Source organism: Psammomys obesus, unplaced genomic scaffold (genome assembly GCF_907164565.1).
Source record: "Psammomys obesus unplaced genomic scaffold, mPsaObe1.curated_primary_1811, whole genome shotgun sequence".
In the NCBI taxonomy this organism is placed as follows: Eukaryota; Metazoa; Chordata; class Mammalia; order Rodentia; family Muridae; genus Psammomys; species Psammomys obesus.
The window spans coordinates 11,080,954-11,095,815 of NW_026596057.1; the positions used below are offsets into that span (position 1 = coordinate 11,080,954).

Consider the following 14,862-nt stretch of genomic DNA (forward strand, 5'->3'; position numbering starts at 1 on the left):
TATTTTCAGTTATTCAGGAGACTGCCTTCTCCTTCTCCTCCAACTCTTTCTTGGTAGCAAAGGAACATTACGATACTTACTGAACTTCTGTTATTTCCTCATGTGAGAAAACATAATTTAGTATTGCTCAAATATACTGAGATGACAGGTGACACCCTGGCAAAGTCCTGAGTCTATACGAAGTTGCCCAGATGAGTTAGAGAGGACAAAAGTGAGAAGATCGCTTTATTCCTTGTCATCCCCAGTGGTTAGTGTAAAAGGAGGTGAGAGCCAATATGCCTTTTTATAGGCACAGGCTGTAGGGGGGGGAAGAGCTCTGCTAGGTCATATTAGTAGTTAGTCCCTCTGTGGGAGTGAGTTGTAGAAGGAGAAAGTTTAAGTAAATTTTCTCATCAGGGGAAGCAGAGCTGCTCTGTGACATGTTTTAAGGTGGGGGGATGCCCTTGACAATGCTTCTAAAAATCTCTTATGGATCCAAGCCTGCAATGACTTACTTATTCCTACCATGGGTAAGATGTTGGCCTTGATACAATAGAAATCAAGGGAATTATAAGGGAGGATTACCAGCTTTCAAGGAGCTTGTAGTTTGTTGAAGAGATGGAGCTCTATATGCTAAAATAATCAAGTTAGTAACAAATACTACCACTGGCTGCTTAATGGGTGCTGATCCTTCTTAATTGTTTTGTGTGTGTGGGCATGTTTCTTCTTTCTGACGCTATAAGCTGGTGCTATAAGCCATTTTAAGATCTGGAAACTAAGGCATGGAAGACCATTTCATGTTGCTCAGGGTCATGGAGTTAGTCTTTGTTTTATCAAGTTGCTCTACTTCACAGCCTGCTCCTTCAAAAAAATGTTAAGCTCCCTTCTGTTTTCCAGTTGACTGCTGGGCTGGCTCTTCTTGGTCATTTGTGGGTCTCCAAGCCCTTGCTGGAAAGATGTAATGGTGTTGGAATGGGGCAGGGATGTCCTAGAGATGCCCTGAAAATTCTGAAGGTTCTGGTCCTCTTCTGCAAGCCCATTACAACTATATTTTGAGTACCCTGGCAGCTCCTCTGGCTTCTGGGGACCTTCCTTCCTTCTTTCTTTTCTTCCTTAATTCTTCCTTTCTTTCTTTTCTTCCTTCATTTTTTCCTTCCTTCTTTCCTTCCTTCCTTCCTTCCTTCCTTCCTTCCTTCCTTCCTTCCTTCCTTCCTTCCTTCACTGCATTATAGTCACTAGATAAATTTTCATCCCTATGCACCACTGATCAATGCTTATCCCCAAAGAAACCGTTGATTCCGACTTCGAGTCCTGCTACTCAGGCAATGGGGTGTAGCTCAGTGGTAGACTGTGTTCTTAGTATGTGCGCTGTGGATTTGGTTCCTAGTCACATTAGAAACAAAACAAAACAAAACAGATGAAGCTAGAAGGATAGTTCACTGGTAGAGATCTTATCTAACACATGCCAGGTCAGGATTCCATTTCTACCAGGATAGTAACAGGCACAACCTCTGCCATCACTACCACGGGGGTCCTGCTAGTCACAGTGTAGGGAGTTCAACATCTCAGCTTCACCAACACATCTGTTGGAAGGCAAAGATGTGGATACTGCCACTGAATCAGAATCTGCAGGTTCTAGTTTTGGCCTGTGGGTCCTATGTAGTAGGCAGAGGATATGGTTTTGATTTAGCTCCCTGTTGCCCCGTCTTCACCAAGTTACAAGGTTAACCCTAAGAGTAGCTAATGTGTGTTGATACGGTACCAGGACCCATGCTAACTACTTTCTCTAGGATCACATTTAAGCCATTTTTTTTCCCCTGAGGCTGTGACCTTCGTTACATTCTTATGTTCTATGCTGTCATTGTTTGCTTTCCTGCTTTCTCAGGCAACTTCAAAGCTGCCTTCTCCTCCCTGTGCCTGGTGGACTCCCACTGTATGCTTGGGTGGCCTGTGGAGAGCCAGGGAAATCCCCCCTCCTGGCTTCTATCATCCACGCCTGTGATGAGAGCATGACTAAAATGAAAAGTGTTCTGTAAAGAGTGGTTGAATTCTTTGCTGGAAAGATGCTAGTGAGATGGTCCCCACGAGACTTTCCCCAATTCTATGCTGTAATTTGTAAAACACTGGACTCAGAGATGAAAAGTTGTGCCTGATCTGGTCTTGAAAAGAAGTTATCTAGAACAGCTGAAAAACACCTCCTTGGGTTTGCTCTTTTTTACTTTTTACCCTTTTCCTGTTCACATAGTCCCTTATCTGCCAGCTCTACTGCTCTTTGATGATCAATAGCCTCTTTCTATATCCTCCTTGTCCTTTTCACCCTTCCACAATTTCTCTGCTGTGTGTGTGTATGGTGAGGGGTGGGTGCTGGATGTCTGCAGAAGGCATCATACACATGAATGGGGTAGACCCAGGCATAATATCCTGAGAAAGGACCTTCCCTTCTATCAGGCTGATTTATGATCATGACCTAACCTGCCCTCCCCCCCCTTTCCCATTTTCCCCCTAAAAACAAACTTGCCCCATACAGCATGTTTTTGCAGTTACCAGAGTTGATGACCCTGTGTGTGACTGACTCTTCTGTTTTGTTGTTCGAAGCCTTACCTTCCTGGAAGCTGATGAAGCTTCTCCAAGAAGCAGGACTCTCGCTCCTGATTTTAATCCCCCAGAGGTGCTGAGCAAAACTCTTGCCATGGGGATTTCTTGGAAGTTAGGTTCAACAACTGTGCCTTTGCCAAGAACATCACTTCTGCACAGACCTTACCTTCCCCTCCCCTGTCACTCTGGCTTGTAGTTAAGTTAACTTTTCTATGAGACTCTGCCATGGATGAAGCCTCCAGGGGAGGGCTTTACCCAAGAAAAGTGCTCAACAATTTTCATCACATGTCCTGTCATCTAACTGTGTAGGCTCCAGAAGAAAGCAGCCCATTGTTGAATGGCTGGGAAAAAGCTTATCTAACATACTGGGGAAAGCCAACAACTGTAGCCTCATAGCAAGGGGCATACCAGAGCTTGTTAGGCTCCCTCTGTTTGTTCCTAGATATTCATACAACTTCAGGACTATTGGGGTCGCCAAGGCTTGATGGGAACACTCTACCTGCCAGTCCAGGACTCTCATAACCCAGATTTCAGTAACAGAGTAGATATGGCAAAGGAACGTATCATTTTTTGAACCTGTGGAAAATTCAGATATCTAAGCTAAGCTCCCTTTTATCAGAGAAGTCCCAAATGACCTAGATGAATAGGTTAAAAAAAAAACAAAAAAACAAAAACAGCAGCCTACAGCAAGCCTCAGTATGCTATCTGCTTCTGTGAGGATGGTCAAGATCAAGGACTTCCCAGACAAGACCAAACTCAAGTTAATTTTTAAAGGGAATCCCAATAGATGGGAGATATTTCAGGTAATGTGATGAATATGATGTCATTTGCGGTTCTGGGACTATATTGTTAGGAAGAAAGCATATCTTTAAGGGTATGCTTATGCAGAGAAGATATAGGAGAATGGAGGAACAGAGCTTCCTACTCAGCATTAGGCCTATGTAGCCCTGTACGACAAGTGACATTTGGCTTCTTCACTTGTGTGAACACTGAAAGAAGTTGGCTTAATGTTCCCACAGTACAGATATTTGTTCTTTTTTTGTAGTAGAAAAGGGCACAAGATGCCACCTTTGTGATTGCTGTAAAGTAAAAATGTTAAACATGAGACTTAGCATGTTTGTTTAGTTTGTTTTCCCTGTTGATGTTTATGTTTTCTAAGTGATGGCGTTCTTCCTCATTGTGATATGAGGAGCAGTGTGGAATTCTCACTTTTATCTAGTCTTGTGGTTAGAGGACTGCTTTCAGTGAAAGCCAACTGACAGAAGATTCCAGGTGAGATTGGTAGAGAAGGAAATGAGTGCTGGCAGTAGAGAGCTCCTCGAGGGAACTTCCCCTTTTCATTGCTTTCTTCAAGTCTGGGCAGGCTCCTCTCTTACCTATCACGTATTTAGACATGAAATAACAGAAGCCACAGTAATGAAGCCAGCTTCCAGCTCCCTGTTCATCAAAAATCTTTCCTCAACCCTCTTCTCTGTGGCCACAGTTCTTGAGTCAACATAACTCAAGTCTCCTTGGCCTTGGGATCCTTAAGACTTGGTAACTGACTGTTGTATATTACAAAGAAACCTGTGGGCAGCCTAGAAATGCTATCAGATATTCAGCAAGGCTCTGAAGGATGACAGTCACTTGATTTCTCCTCCAAACCATTTCCAGGTGTGGCTTTGGGCCTGTGCATTTTCCCAGGAGTCCCAGAGGAAAAAAAAGAGCAATCTGTCAATCTATTAATGCCACACTCACCAGCCCAGGCCATTCTTTTTGCTCCCAAGCAATAACATTTTTTTTAAAAACATGATTTGAAGTAGTTTACTGTAGTAGAAAGGACATGGGCTTTTGGGTTGAATAGACTTGGTTTTGTTCACTGCTTCTGACACTTGCTAGATGCTAGCCTGGGAGTCCATTTCTACCTCTTCCAATGTTGAGCTTTTGATCCTCAGGGAAGGATATTCCAATTCGGCTCACACATTTGGGGTACATTAATAAGGATGGTACATGAGCCATGGTTGGAACACAGCAAAGCCCCCTAAAAGTTCAGTCTTCCTTTATTTCGTCTTGGTGTAAGTAGCATATCTCCTAAGCATAAAGAATGAACTCACAAAATTGAAAGAAGCAGGGTGATATCTGCACACTTAAAATCTCCCCACTAAACATCATCCATGACATTAGAGCTTTGAGGCTCACATTATATTAAAATTTTCATATTTCCCAGGGGGTATGCTAGTTTAAGAGAAGAACCTTTTTTTCCCCTAAGAGTAATGACTTTATTAATTCCAAATGCTAGTAATTAATACTAGTAGAGAATTGGATACAAATGTTTTTTTTTTTTTCTTGAAGACACACTTGAGTATATTTCTCTGTTAAGATCATCATGGCTTCTAAATATAGTTTTGGGAGCTCAGAGCACAAATACAATGAAAAAAAAAATATTCCCTGAATTTACCCCTCCCCTCTGTAAGATGTTTAACCAAATGTAAATTTAGGTAAACATTGATGCATTCCAGAAAGCAATTGAAAGGAAGGGTTGAAAAACTATTCTCTAAGTTTTAAGAGGATGGGATTCGAATGTTTGGCTTCAGTCCCACTGTCATCTTTTGAGTTACATCATTTGATCTGATTTTTCTAACCATGGGCTATCAGAGTTCAGTTTAAATCACTCAGTTGTTGCTGAGTGATTTAATAAATCATATTCATGATCTGGTCTCTCTGTTCTTCCCAAGAATGTGGCTTTGATGAATAAACACCAGTTATAATGGGATTGTTTCTATCACATGTACATCCAGAGTTATAAAATCCTACTCTTGCACAAACTCTGAGTTTCCCCACGTATGTTGGGTTGGCTTTCATCCTGTTGGTTCTGTCAGCCTCTGCGCTAGACTGGAAAAAAGAGACGTGTCCCCAATATGGTGATTCTGTCTTTTTTCCTGTGAAACAAGATTTATCTTGTTTCTTCTCAGTGGGGTCAAGTGAGTAGGGACGAGGGGCTTTCCTCAGGGCACACAGAGAGCTGTGCCAGGCTGCCCTGTAGTTTCAGCTTATAATTAAAGGGCGATAAAGAACAGACTTGGAAATGGACAGATTTTATTCACAAGTAAAACTGGTGCACAGGTAGATATGCAAAAGCTCAAGACCTGCACCAGAGGCAATGTTTATCCCTTTCAAATTACAGACAGTCACATCATCTGCAACACAGCTGCATCCACTTTAGTCAGAGGGCGATGGAGACATTTGACTGCTTAAATCTGCTTTCCTTTTTAGTCTGGAGCTCCTGGATCCAGCTCCTCCTGGTTCGGTTGGGCCAAATGTGCACCTCTTTTCCCAATACCTTGTGCAGTGACATCATATTAGCAACCTAAAATTAGTGCTGTGGGTGTAATTTAGACTACAGAAATTAGCAAACACTGAAAATTAGTAACTTGAAAATTTTATAGCTTCCTGTGAGACAACTAAGTAGCAATAATTACTGTACTGTTAATCAGATAGGATTTCTAAGGACAGTAAATAAGTCTTTGAGACTACAACCAGATTTAGTTAATAACTTACTAAAAACTATATAAAAGTATCTGTACTCCAATTGTACACATATAACCTATATATGCAGCAATTTGTAATAAACTTTCAAATTTTTTAAAATGTCAAATTCTTTTTAATTAATTAATTAATTAATTACAGTTTATTCACTTTATATCCAGGCTTTAGCCCCATTCCTCCTCTTCTCCCAATCCTACCCACCCTCCCTCTTCTCCTCTATGCCCCTCCCCTAGTCCACTGATAGGGGAGGTCCTCCCCTCCCCTTCTATTTGACCTTAGCCTATCAGGTCTTATGGCCTGACAAGACTGCACCCCACAGAGGGAGGTGATGAAAGAGCTGGCCACTGAGCCAGTCTCTGCTCCCCTTTCTAGGGAAACCACTTGCTTCAAGGAGACCAACAAAGCCAAAAACCTGGGCCGGGTGGGGGGTGTCCTGCAGAGACAGAGACAGATAATCCAACCAAGGACCATTCACAGAGAGATCATAGACCTTCCTGCTTAAGCCCATAGGCTTCTCAGTTTCTAAATGTCAAAATCTTTTTGTTGTTTTGTTTTGTTTGTTTATTTTATTTGTATTTATTGTTTTTAAATTTAATTTTATTTATATATACATTTTACAATTTATTCACTTTATATCCTTGCTGCAGACCCCTCCCTTGTCTCCTCCCAGCTCCACGCACCTTTCCTCATCTCCCTGTAGGCCCTTTCCTAGTCTACTGACAGAGGAGGAAAGCCAGCCTTGATAAGCTAGTGTCAGATAAATGTCAAATTCTTTTTTTTTTTAATCAGCATGTAGCTGAGCTATCAGTGTTTATGGTCCTCATAATAGATATTGTGGCACTTTTGTTCACAGGTCATTGGTTGGACATAATTAAGATAATACTGTACTTTTCAAAACCTGTGAAGCCAGAAGAGAGTATGAAGCAAGGAACTTAGTACTGACTAGAGCAGATTTGTCTTCTTTGTGAAAATCCACCTTACCCAGGATGTCTAGAAAATTAGTTCTTACACTCTCTTAATAGAAAAACAACAGCAAAAGAACAGAAAACAAAGCAAAATAAATAAAAACCCCAACAACAACAACAACAAATTAATTCTGACAAGCAGGAATTGCACTATAGGTAGTCATTACCTATTCTTCAAGGCTAAATTGCTAGTTTAATTTTTATTCTTTATTACTATGATATTATTACTATCTCATTATCATCCTTCAAAGTTTAATTACTCAGTTGACAAGGCACTACACTGTCTAAAGTAACTTTTACCCCTTAAATTTCAAGTTATTAATTTATGTCAGGGACAAAAGAAGATATTCTGTCTTTCATGAAAATATAACAATTTGCTTTAAGTGAATGTGAACGCTTAAAGTAAACACAGTCTCCCAAACTGGACCTGAGAAGGGGTGCTCTGGGAGGGGTTTGAGGAGGGCATGAATATGATAAAAAAGACATTGCATAAAATCATCAAGGAATTAATCAAAAAGAAAAAGACTCATAAATCCAATCCACCCATGGACAAATATTGTTGGCTTAGATTATGCAGTAATCTAGGGAACAGACAAAATTATTGTCTAACAGTCCCAGAGCGAACAACTCATTTTACCCTCAGGTGCCAGATCCTTAGACTCTCTATCGATCATTCATCAATACAAGAAATACTTATCACACCGAGTGTTTCCATGGAAGCGTGACGCTTTTATGTGGTTTGCTAATAAAACCGCTCCTCAGTGCAGTGGTTCGAAGCCTTCCTTCTGCTTTAATACCGTTCCTCATGTTGTGATGACCCCCCAACCATTAAATTACTCTCATTTCCACTTCATAACTGTAATTTTGCACTGTTAGGAATCACAATGCAAATATTTTTGGAGATAGAGGTTTGCCAACAGGGTCACTGCACCCAGGTTGAGAAACGCTGCCTTACAGTATATTGGAGAAGAAGTTACTCACCAAGAGATAGTGAATCAATCAAAAAGAAGGACTCAGGCTTTCAAGGACTCCACTATACCTGAGGGTTCCCTCCCACCTGTGCCCCTACCAGCATGTCACTAGCATGCTTCTTGCTGCCTTCATCTTCAGAATTAGTATCCACAAGTATTCCTGCCAGTATTCATTCACATGAATTTATTGGTCTAGAGCTTGCTCCAAGCCTGGCAGTGGGTCAGGGCATGCAGGGATCTCATTTACTTGGGAAGTCCTGCTTGTGTTTGGTGAGAGAAATCACTAGGTAGAAAATGGTGTTCTCATAACTGCCTCATTTTTTGAGGCTTGACCCTTGGCTGGACTCTATGGCTTCCATCATGGCTTCTGGGAATATGCAAAGATGCTAGTGTCAGTGAGGGAAGGCAGGCCCTCAAAATCCATGAGCATGAAGACCATCTGCAGTGAAGGGGAGTCATCATTTCTGTTGGATGTCTTCTTCCCGGCTTGTATCTTGATTATTTTAAACTAACAGAATGAGTTAAAGTAAATGAAATCTTCAATCAGCTTTTTTTTTTTTTTTGGGGGGGGGGGAAGGGTTTGATGGATAAACACAGTCAGAATATCTGAGATAGGAGTATAGACAGGCAGCCAGGCAGCCAGCGTGGGGAGCTGAAAACCTACATTCCTGCTATTTACACGAAGTTTCCTTTCCCTTTCTTCACTTCCTTTGTATCTGGCCTTTCTCCCTTCAACTCTTCCTTCTTTCCCAGGTGTATTTGATAACTGCTCTCACACGGCCAGTGACAAGGGCTGGGCCCTGGGGATCCGCTCAGGGCAGGACAAGGGGAGGAGAGATGCTCGCTTCTTCTTTTCCCTCCGCACGGACCGAGTGAAGAAAGCTACTGTTGTGATTAGCCACAGCCGCTACCGGCCAGGCACATGGACTCACGTGGCAGCCACTTACGATGGACAGCGTATAGCTCTGTACGTGGACGGCACTCGAGTGGCTAGTAGTCCTGACCAGTCTGGCCCACTGAATAGCCCTTTCATGGCGTGTTGCCGATCTCTGCTCCTGGGAGGGGACAGCTCCGAAGATGGGCATTATTTCCGCGGATACCTGGGAATGCTGGCCATCTGGTCGACCGCCCTCTCACAAACGCACCTCCAGCACAGTCTGCAGCATCCAGGCGGAGCAGATGAGTTGAACACCCTGATCCTGACAGCTACTTTCGCTCCTCTGAAGGAACAGTGGGTCCCCTTTAGAGATGAGACATATCCCTGGCTGGAGGTTCTCAAGGACTCTGAGTCACAGCCTGAGATTCTGTCACCTTTACAGCCCCCACCCTGTGGGCAAACAGCTTGCGACAACGTGGAACTGATCTCCCAGTACAACAAGCACGGGCCCCTTCGGCGAGAGAAAGTGATCCGTTACCAGGTGGTCAACATCTGTGATGATGAGGGGCTGCATCCCATTGTGAGCGACGATCAGATCCGCCGGCAGCACCAGGCGCTGAATGAGGCCTTCAGCAGCTACAACATCAGCTGGCAGCTGAGTGTCCACTGGGTCCACAACTCCACTCTTCGCCACCGGGTTGTGCTCGTTAACTGTGAGCCCAGCAAGATTGGCAATGACCACTGTGACCCTGAGTGTGAGCATCCACTCACTGGCTACGATGGGGGCGATTGCCGCCTGCAGGGCCGCTGCTACTCCTGGAATCGCAGGGATGGACGCTGTCACGTGGAGTGCAATAACATGCTGAATGATTTTGATGACGGGGACTGCTGTGATCCTGAAGTGACCGATGTCCGCAAGACTTGCTTTGACCCTGACTCACCCAAGAGGTAAGGAACTGGGGTTTGGGTTTTCCTTCTTACAGGGTCCGTTCCTACCGCTATGTTATTCTTTCGATTCCAGGAGGCTAAGCGGGGGTTCACACAGTCCCCAAATAAAAGGTCCTCCCTTACTAGGCTTTCCTGGGCTTTTCGCAAGTACTGGGTGTATGAGGTAATTAAGGACCCGGAAATGCCTAAGGTAAGGTACAGCTCTCAAAGGGCTCAGGGTCTTTGGAGCTTACACAGAACACCAAAAGGAACACACCCAGGGAAATGGAGGCACACAGGAGCTCAAGGATTCCTACCAGAGGCGGCCAAGGAATCCTCAAGAAGAAACACAGCATTCACCAGAGAGAAAAGGAAGTGTTTCTCAGTCTCCCTGATCTTTGAAAAAGCCACTGTCTTGAGTGATGGAGTTGGTGAGTTAGTAAAATTTCTGTCGGTCTAATGACATACCTGAAGTGAGGTTATTTTGGCTCATTTTCTGGATGAACTAGTCCAAGTCCAGTTGGGCCTGGTGGATAAATCAAGCCACTGTGGCAGGAGCATACTGTTGGCTTCATGCTTCAGGAAGCAAGACAAGAAGAAGAAGAGGCCAGGGTCTTGCAATCCCCTTTAAGAGCACAGCCTTGAGGATTCAAGAACCTCCCACTAGACTTGAATTCTCTAAATTCTATCACTACTCTGGTCTTTGAAGGACTTGTTTGTAATGTGATTTATTTTGTGTGTGGGCCCTTTAAAGAGCCCTATGCCCTTCAGTGTAAGTTGTCCTATTAACTTCTGGGAATAGGTGAGGCTATAAAAAGCCAGCAGAGTCTGAGATCCAGAGAGTAGGAATAGACAGGAGGAGGTAGGGTCCAGCTGGAAGAAGAGTAGGGTCAGAGAAGACAGTTGATGCGGGAAGAGAGAAGAGAGAGTAGGACTAGAAGGCAGATGAGATTGGTCAGAGTGAAAATAAGAGACAACTGAAAGTGAGTTGAGCTAGCAGAATGAGAAGAGAAGATAGTTGGTGACAGTTGAGCCAGGAGGAGCTGAGAAGCTGACCCAGAAACAGAGAACTCAGGAAGAACCCATACAAAGTAGCTAAGAGAGAATGAAAATAAAACCCTTATAAAGCTACACTTGTCTGCAGACTTTTTTTTTTTCTTTCTGCAACAGATGCCTGGGGGTAGTGATTTAAAAGAGGAAACATCTATTTTGACTTGTGATCTTAGAAGTTTCTGTGTAGGTATCAGGACCTATGGTGAGACCATAGAGCACAATGGAGGAACGCTGTTACTTTATGATAGCTAGGAAGAAGAGAAAGTCTGAGAGGTTGGAGGCTCTTTAGCAGCATGTCCTGCTGTCTTACCCCCTTCAGTAGGTCCCATCTCTTGAGTCTCTACTACCTCCCAATAACGGCATTAAACGATGATCCACTGCTTCCAAAAGTTGTCACTTGGTAACAAATGCTTTAACGTATGAGGCTTTGAGAGACGACCTATCAGATCAAAACCACACCAGGCACCCTCATCTGAGTCACAGTAATAATCTATCAAGGTGCCCAGGCACCATTATCTTCAGAATGGTCCACGGTCTTTTTGAATGTTGGCCGCATTACTCATATCCCAAGTCTTTATAACTTATTCCCCTCACTGTCTCAGAGTTCTTATGTGAACACACTTCATTCCCTGTATTAAACAGGCCTGATGCTGACGTACGATATTTGATGTACCTAAAGATGATATTTATTCTTTTAGGAGGCATAAATCCAGTGCCTTGATTATACACAAGCACCACTACTAAGCAAAACTCCCAGCCCTAAATGTTTGAACATTTTTTTTAAGAATATTTAAATCTCAGTGTGTGTGTGCATGTGCATACTTGTGTGGGCGTTTGTGTGAATGTACATACATGTGTGTGCATGTCTAGGTGCATGCATGTGGAGGGTACAGGACAGCCACAGGTTATCTTCAGGTACTGTCAACCTTTTTCTTGACACATAGTCTCTCGATGGCCTGGAGCATGCTGGACAGATTTGAACCCCAGGGAAGGAGGGCTGTTTTCACACCCTTAGTTCTCAGGTTACATGCCCACACCACTAGGTTGGCTGGGTTGTTTTGTATACATGGCATCTGGCTATTACACTCAAATTCTCCTGCTTACAATGAGAACTCTTCCTTGACTGAGCCATCTCCCTAGCCCTAAATCTTTATAGTCAAAGCCTGAGATTGTATTCAGTGAGGAGGAGCAAACTCCTAACCCCTCCTTTCTTCTCTGTGTTCCAGCATTAGATTGCACAGGCAGCCATGTTTAGTCAACTTCCCTCTCTTCTAGGAATCACCCCAGAGTCGGGCTCTGATTGTTTTCATTTCATTTTTTGAGCACCTAGATGGTTCTCTAAATTTGAACATTTATTGTCCTTAACTATGACATTTTTTTCTATTAAAATGATTATTTTGATATTTCTCCGTTCTATTTTGTTTTTCTCCTCAGTCACCTGGATACGCGGACTCCTTGACTTTTCATTTCTTTTATATGTTTTTTTTTCGTTATTTAGGTTTTTTTTTGTTGGGTATATTTCTTTAATTTTGTCTTTTAATTTTTCAGTGCAGCCCAAGGGGGTGCCCAGTTCTGGGAGTACCGGGTTGATGAGTAGACTGGATGAAGCGAGGGCCGCCTCCACCCCCTAGCTCCCCAGGTCTAGTTACTATATAATGTCCTACACTATACCAACCCACGTGTACTAACATGTTAACATATGTTTGACTTTAGCTTAAAGAGTGAAGAGCGATTATCTTCTAATCTTTCTGTCAACTTAAGTCTAATTTTTAAATATTGGTCTATTTTTTTAAGATTTTAATTTTTAAAGATTTTGTTTTATTATTTTAAATTTTGAGTCTTTGTGTGTGTGTGTGTGTGTGTGTGTGTGTGTGTATGGGTTTGTACATATGTGTGCTGGTATGTGGGGGTTAGACACATTGGATCTCCTGGAGCTGGAGTTAAAGGTAGCTGTGAACTGTCCAGTATGGGGGTTGGGAACCAAAGTTGGGTCCACTGAAATAGTAGTATGTGCTGTCAACCTCTGTACCATCTCTTTAGCCAACCATTTTTATCAAAGTTGTAAGGGTTTTTTTTTTTGTTTTTGTTTTTTTTTTTTTTATGAAAATAAGATTCAAAAGAATTCTTTCCTGTTTTTTTTTTTTTTCATGCTAGTGGTTTATTTCAAAAGTCTAATGCTTATTTACAAGGTAGGGAAAACACTTTAAAATCTGTACTTATAATTAATTTTCCCCAAATTTCCTTTTCTAAAAGATGAAACCCAAAATACATAGTAAGAGGTAAAGGTTTTCTCTCCTTCAATACCCTCATACTTATTCTACATGTGAAGATTTTTATCATCTACAGTATGTTCTTGTGCTGAATTTTTATTATTAAAACATTTAATTATCTTTATAACTCTTATTGGTGAGGAAAAATGTAAGACACTAGTACTTATCAGGTTCTTATGGTGTGTCAGATACATTTAGCTAAGCAGAGAGACAAATAAAAGAACACATAAAGGAGAGTGCTAACAACTTACTGGAGGGCTTGAATTTTTCTTCTAAATTCTCTGGATTTAAGTACAGGCTGAAGCATGAAAAACAGAACGTGGCCAATTAAGTACTTTTCTGTGCCATGGCTTGAATTATTTGACAGAACTTTGGATTCCTAAGAGACCCTGCTCTCTGGGTTTCTATGAGATCCTTGGGGTTGGTAAAGTGAGTGGCCACTTCTGAACTAAATTAGCCATGTATAACACTCTTACTATTACAATTAAATCACAGAACTCAGTATCACAGTACCATTATTTTGTGACTCTTAAAATATCCAACTTCAACAATTGCTTTGCCAGACACTTATTGGACAAGTGAGTATGCTAGGCAGAGAGTCCATCCATTTAGGAGCTCACGGTTTAGGGGGAGGTAGTGGGAAACGGGCTCGGATCTATAGAGACTACAGAGCAACATTTGTTAGTCATTGATGATTGATGCTTAATGATTGTCCTTGCTTTCCAAACCCTATTATGCTTTCCCACCCCTCCCATTGAGAAATCAGAAATGTAGGCCAAAAGCAGTTCCTTTCTCAAAGACTGGGAGGAGGAGGAGAACCCAAGGAATCCAGCATCAAACATCTGTAGCCCAGATGGAGCTATCAAAGGGAAAGCGTTTATAAGGCTTGGGACTGGTCAGAGATATGAGTTATAGATACATTTCCCAGCCAGTGGATCACAATTACTGAGACAGAGGAACTTGGCTTGTGGCTAGGGCAGGCTGCATAAGCCAGATGGCCTCTTGTTCTTACTGGTTGTCTTTAGTGAGCCCTCAAGAGGTGTAGGAGAGAAGGAGCTTGTGGGTCCACATCAGTGCAGTTGCAGACAGCACTGACCATTTATGTAGGGAGTCCAGCCAAGAACATCTCTGCTCTTGAAGGTACACCTGGCTGCTCTATCCTTCATCTCTTCTGTCTCCTTTGGTCATTGTTTTTGTTAATTTCCCCTCTACCTTAATTTCTCTGCTTCTATACCCGCTTTCTACCTGATTCGATCCTTTTCACAAGAGCTGGATTAAGTCTTCAGCCCAAGGTGCAATTGTGTGCTTATTTCCTCTTTTGCTTCTGTGTCATGGATTCTGTAACACTGTTGAGGAGAATAATCATCAAGTAAAAACAAATGGCTGAACCCCGTTGAAGCAAGCACTTAGTCTCAGACCTTGCTGGGAAACCATTTGTGTTCTGAAGCTTGTGGTAGGCAGACATCTCTTGTGCTCACAACACTGTTTCCTGTTCCATTCCCCGAGTTTTGTTCAAGGGTAGAGGACTGTATATAGGATGGTAGTGTGTGGGCTGAGAGATGCCCAGCAGAGTCATGTCAAGAGCATTCGGTTTGCGCATTGTACTGTGCGAGTGGTACATCTTGGGTCAGGAGGGCTAATGCATATGGTATCAGAGGGAGGGAGTGGAGAAGCTGGCGCTCCACTGGCCTGCATGCTGG

At 42.6% G+C, this 14,862-nt stretch overlaps 1 protein-coding gene across 1 annotated transcript in view; it reads left to right on the forward strand.

The window, feature by feature from the left end:
* Positions 1-14,862, forward strand: part of Pappa2 (pappalysin 2) — a 237,996-nt gene that overhangs the window by 13,296 nt on the left and 209,838 nt on the right. Inside the window, exon 2 of the mRNA XM_055624540.1 lies at positions 8,789-9,860. Coding sequence (XP_055480515.1) covers positions 8,789-9,860 — 1,072 coding nt within the window. The remainder of the gene's footprint in view (positions 1-8,788; positions 9,861-14,862) is intronic.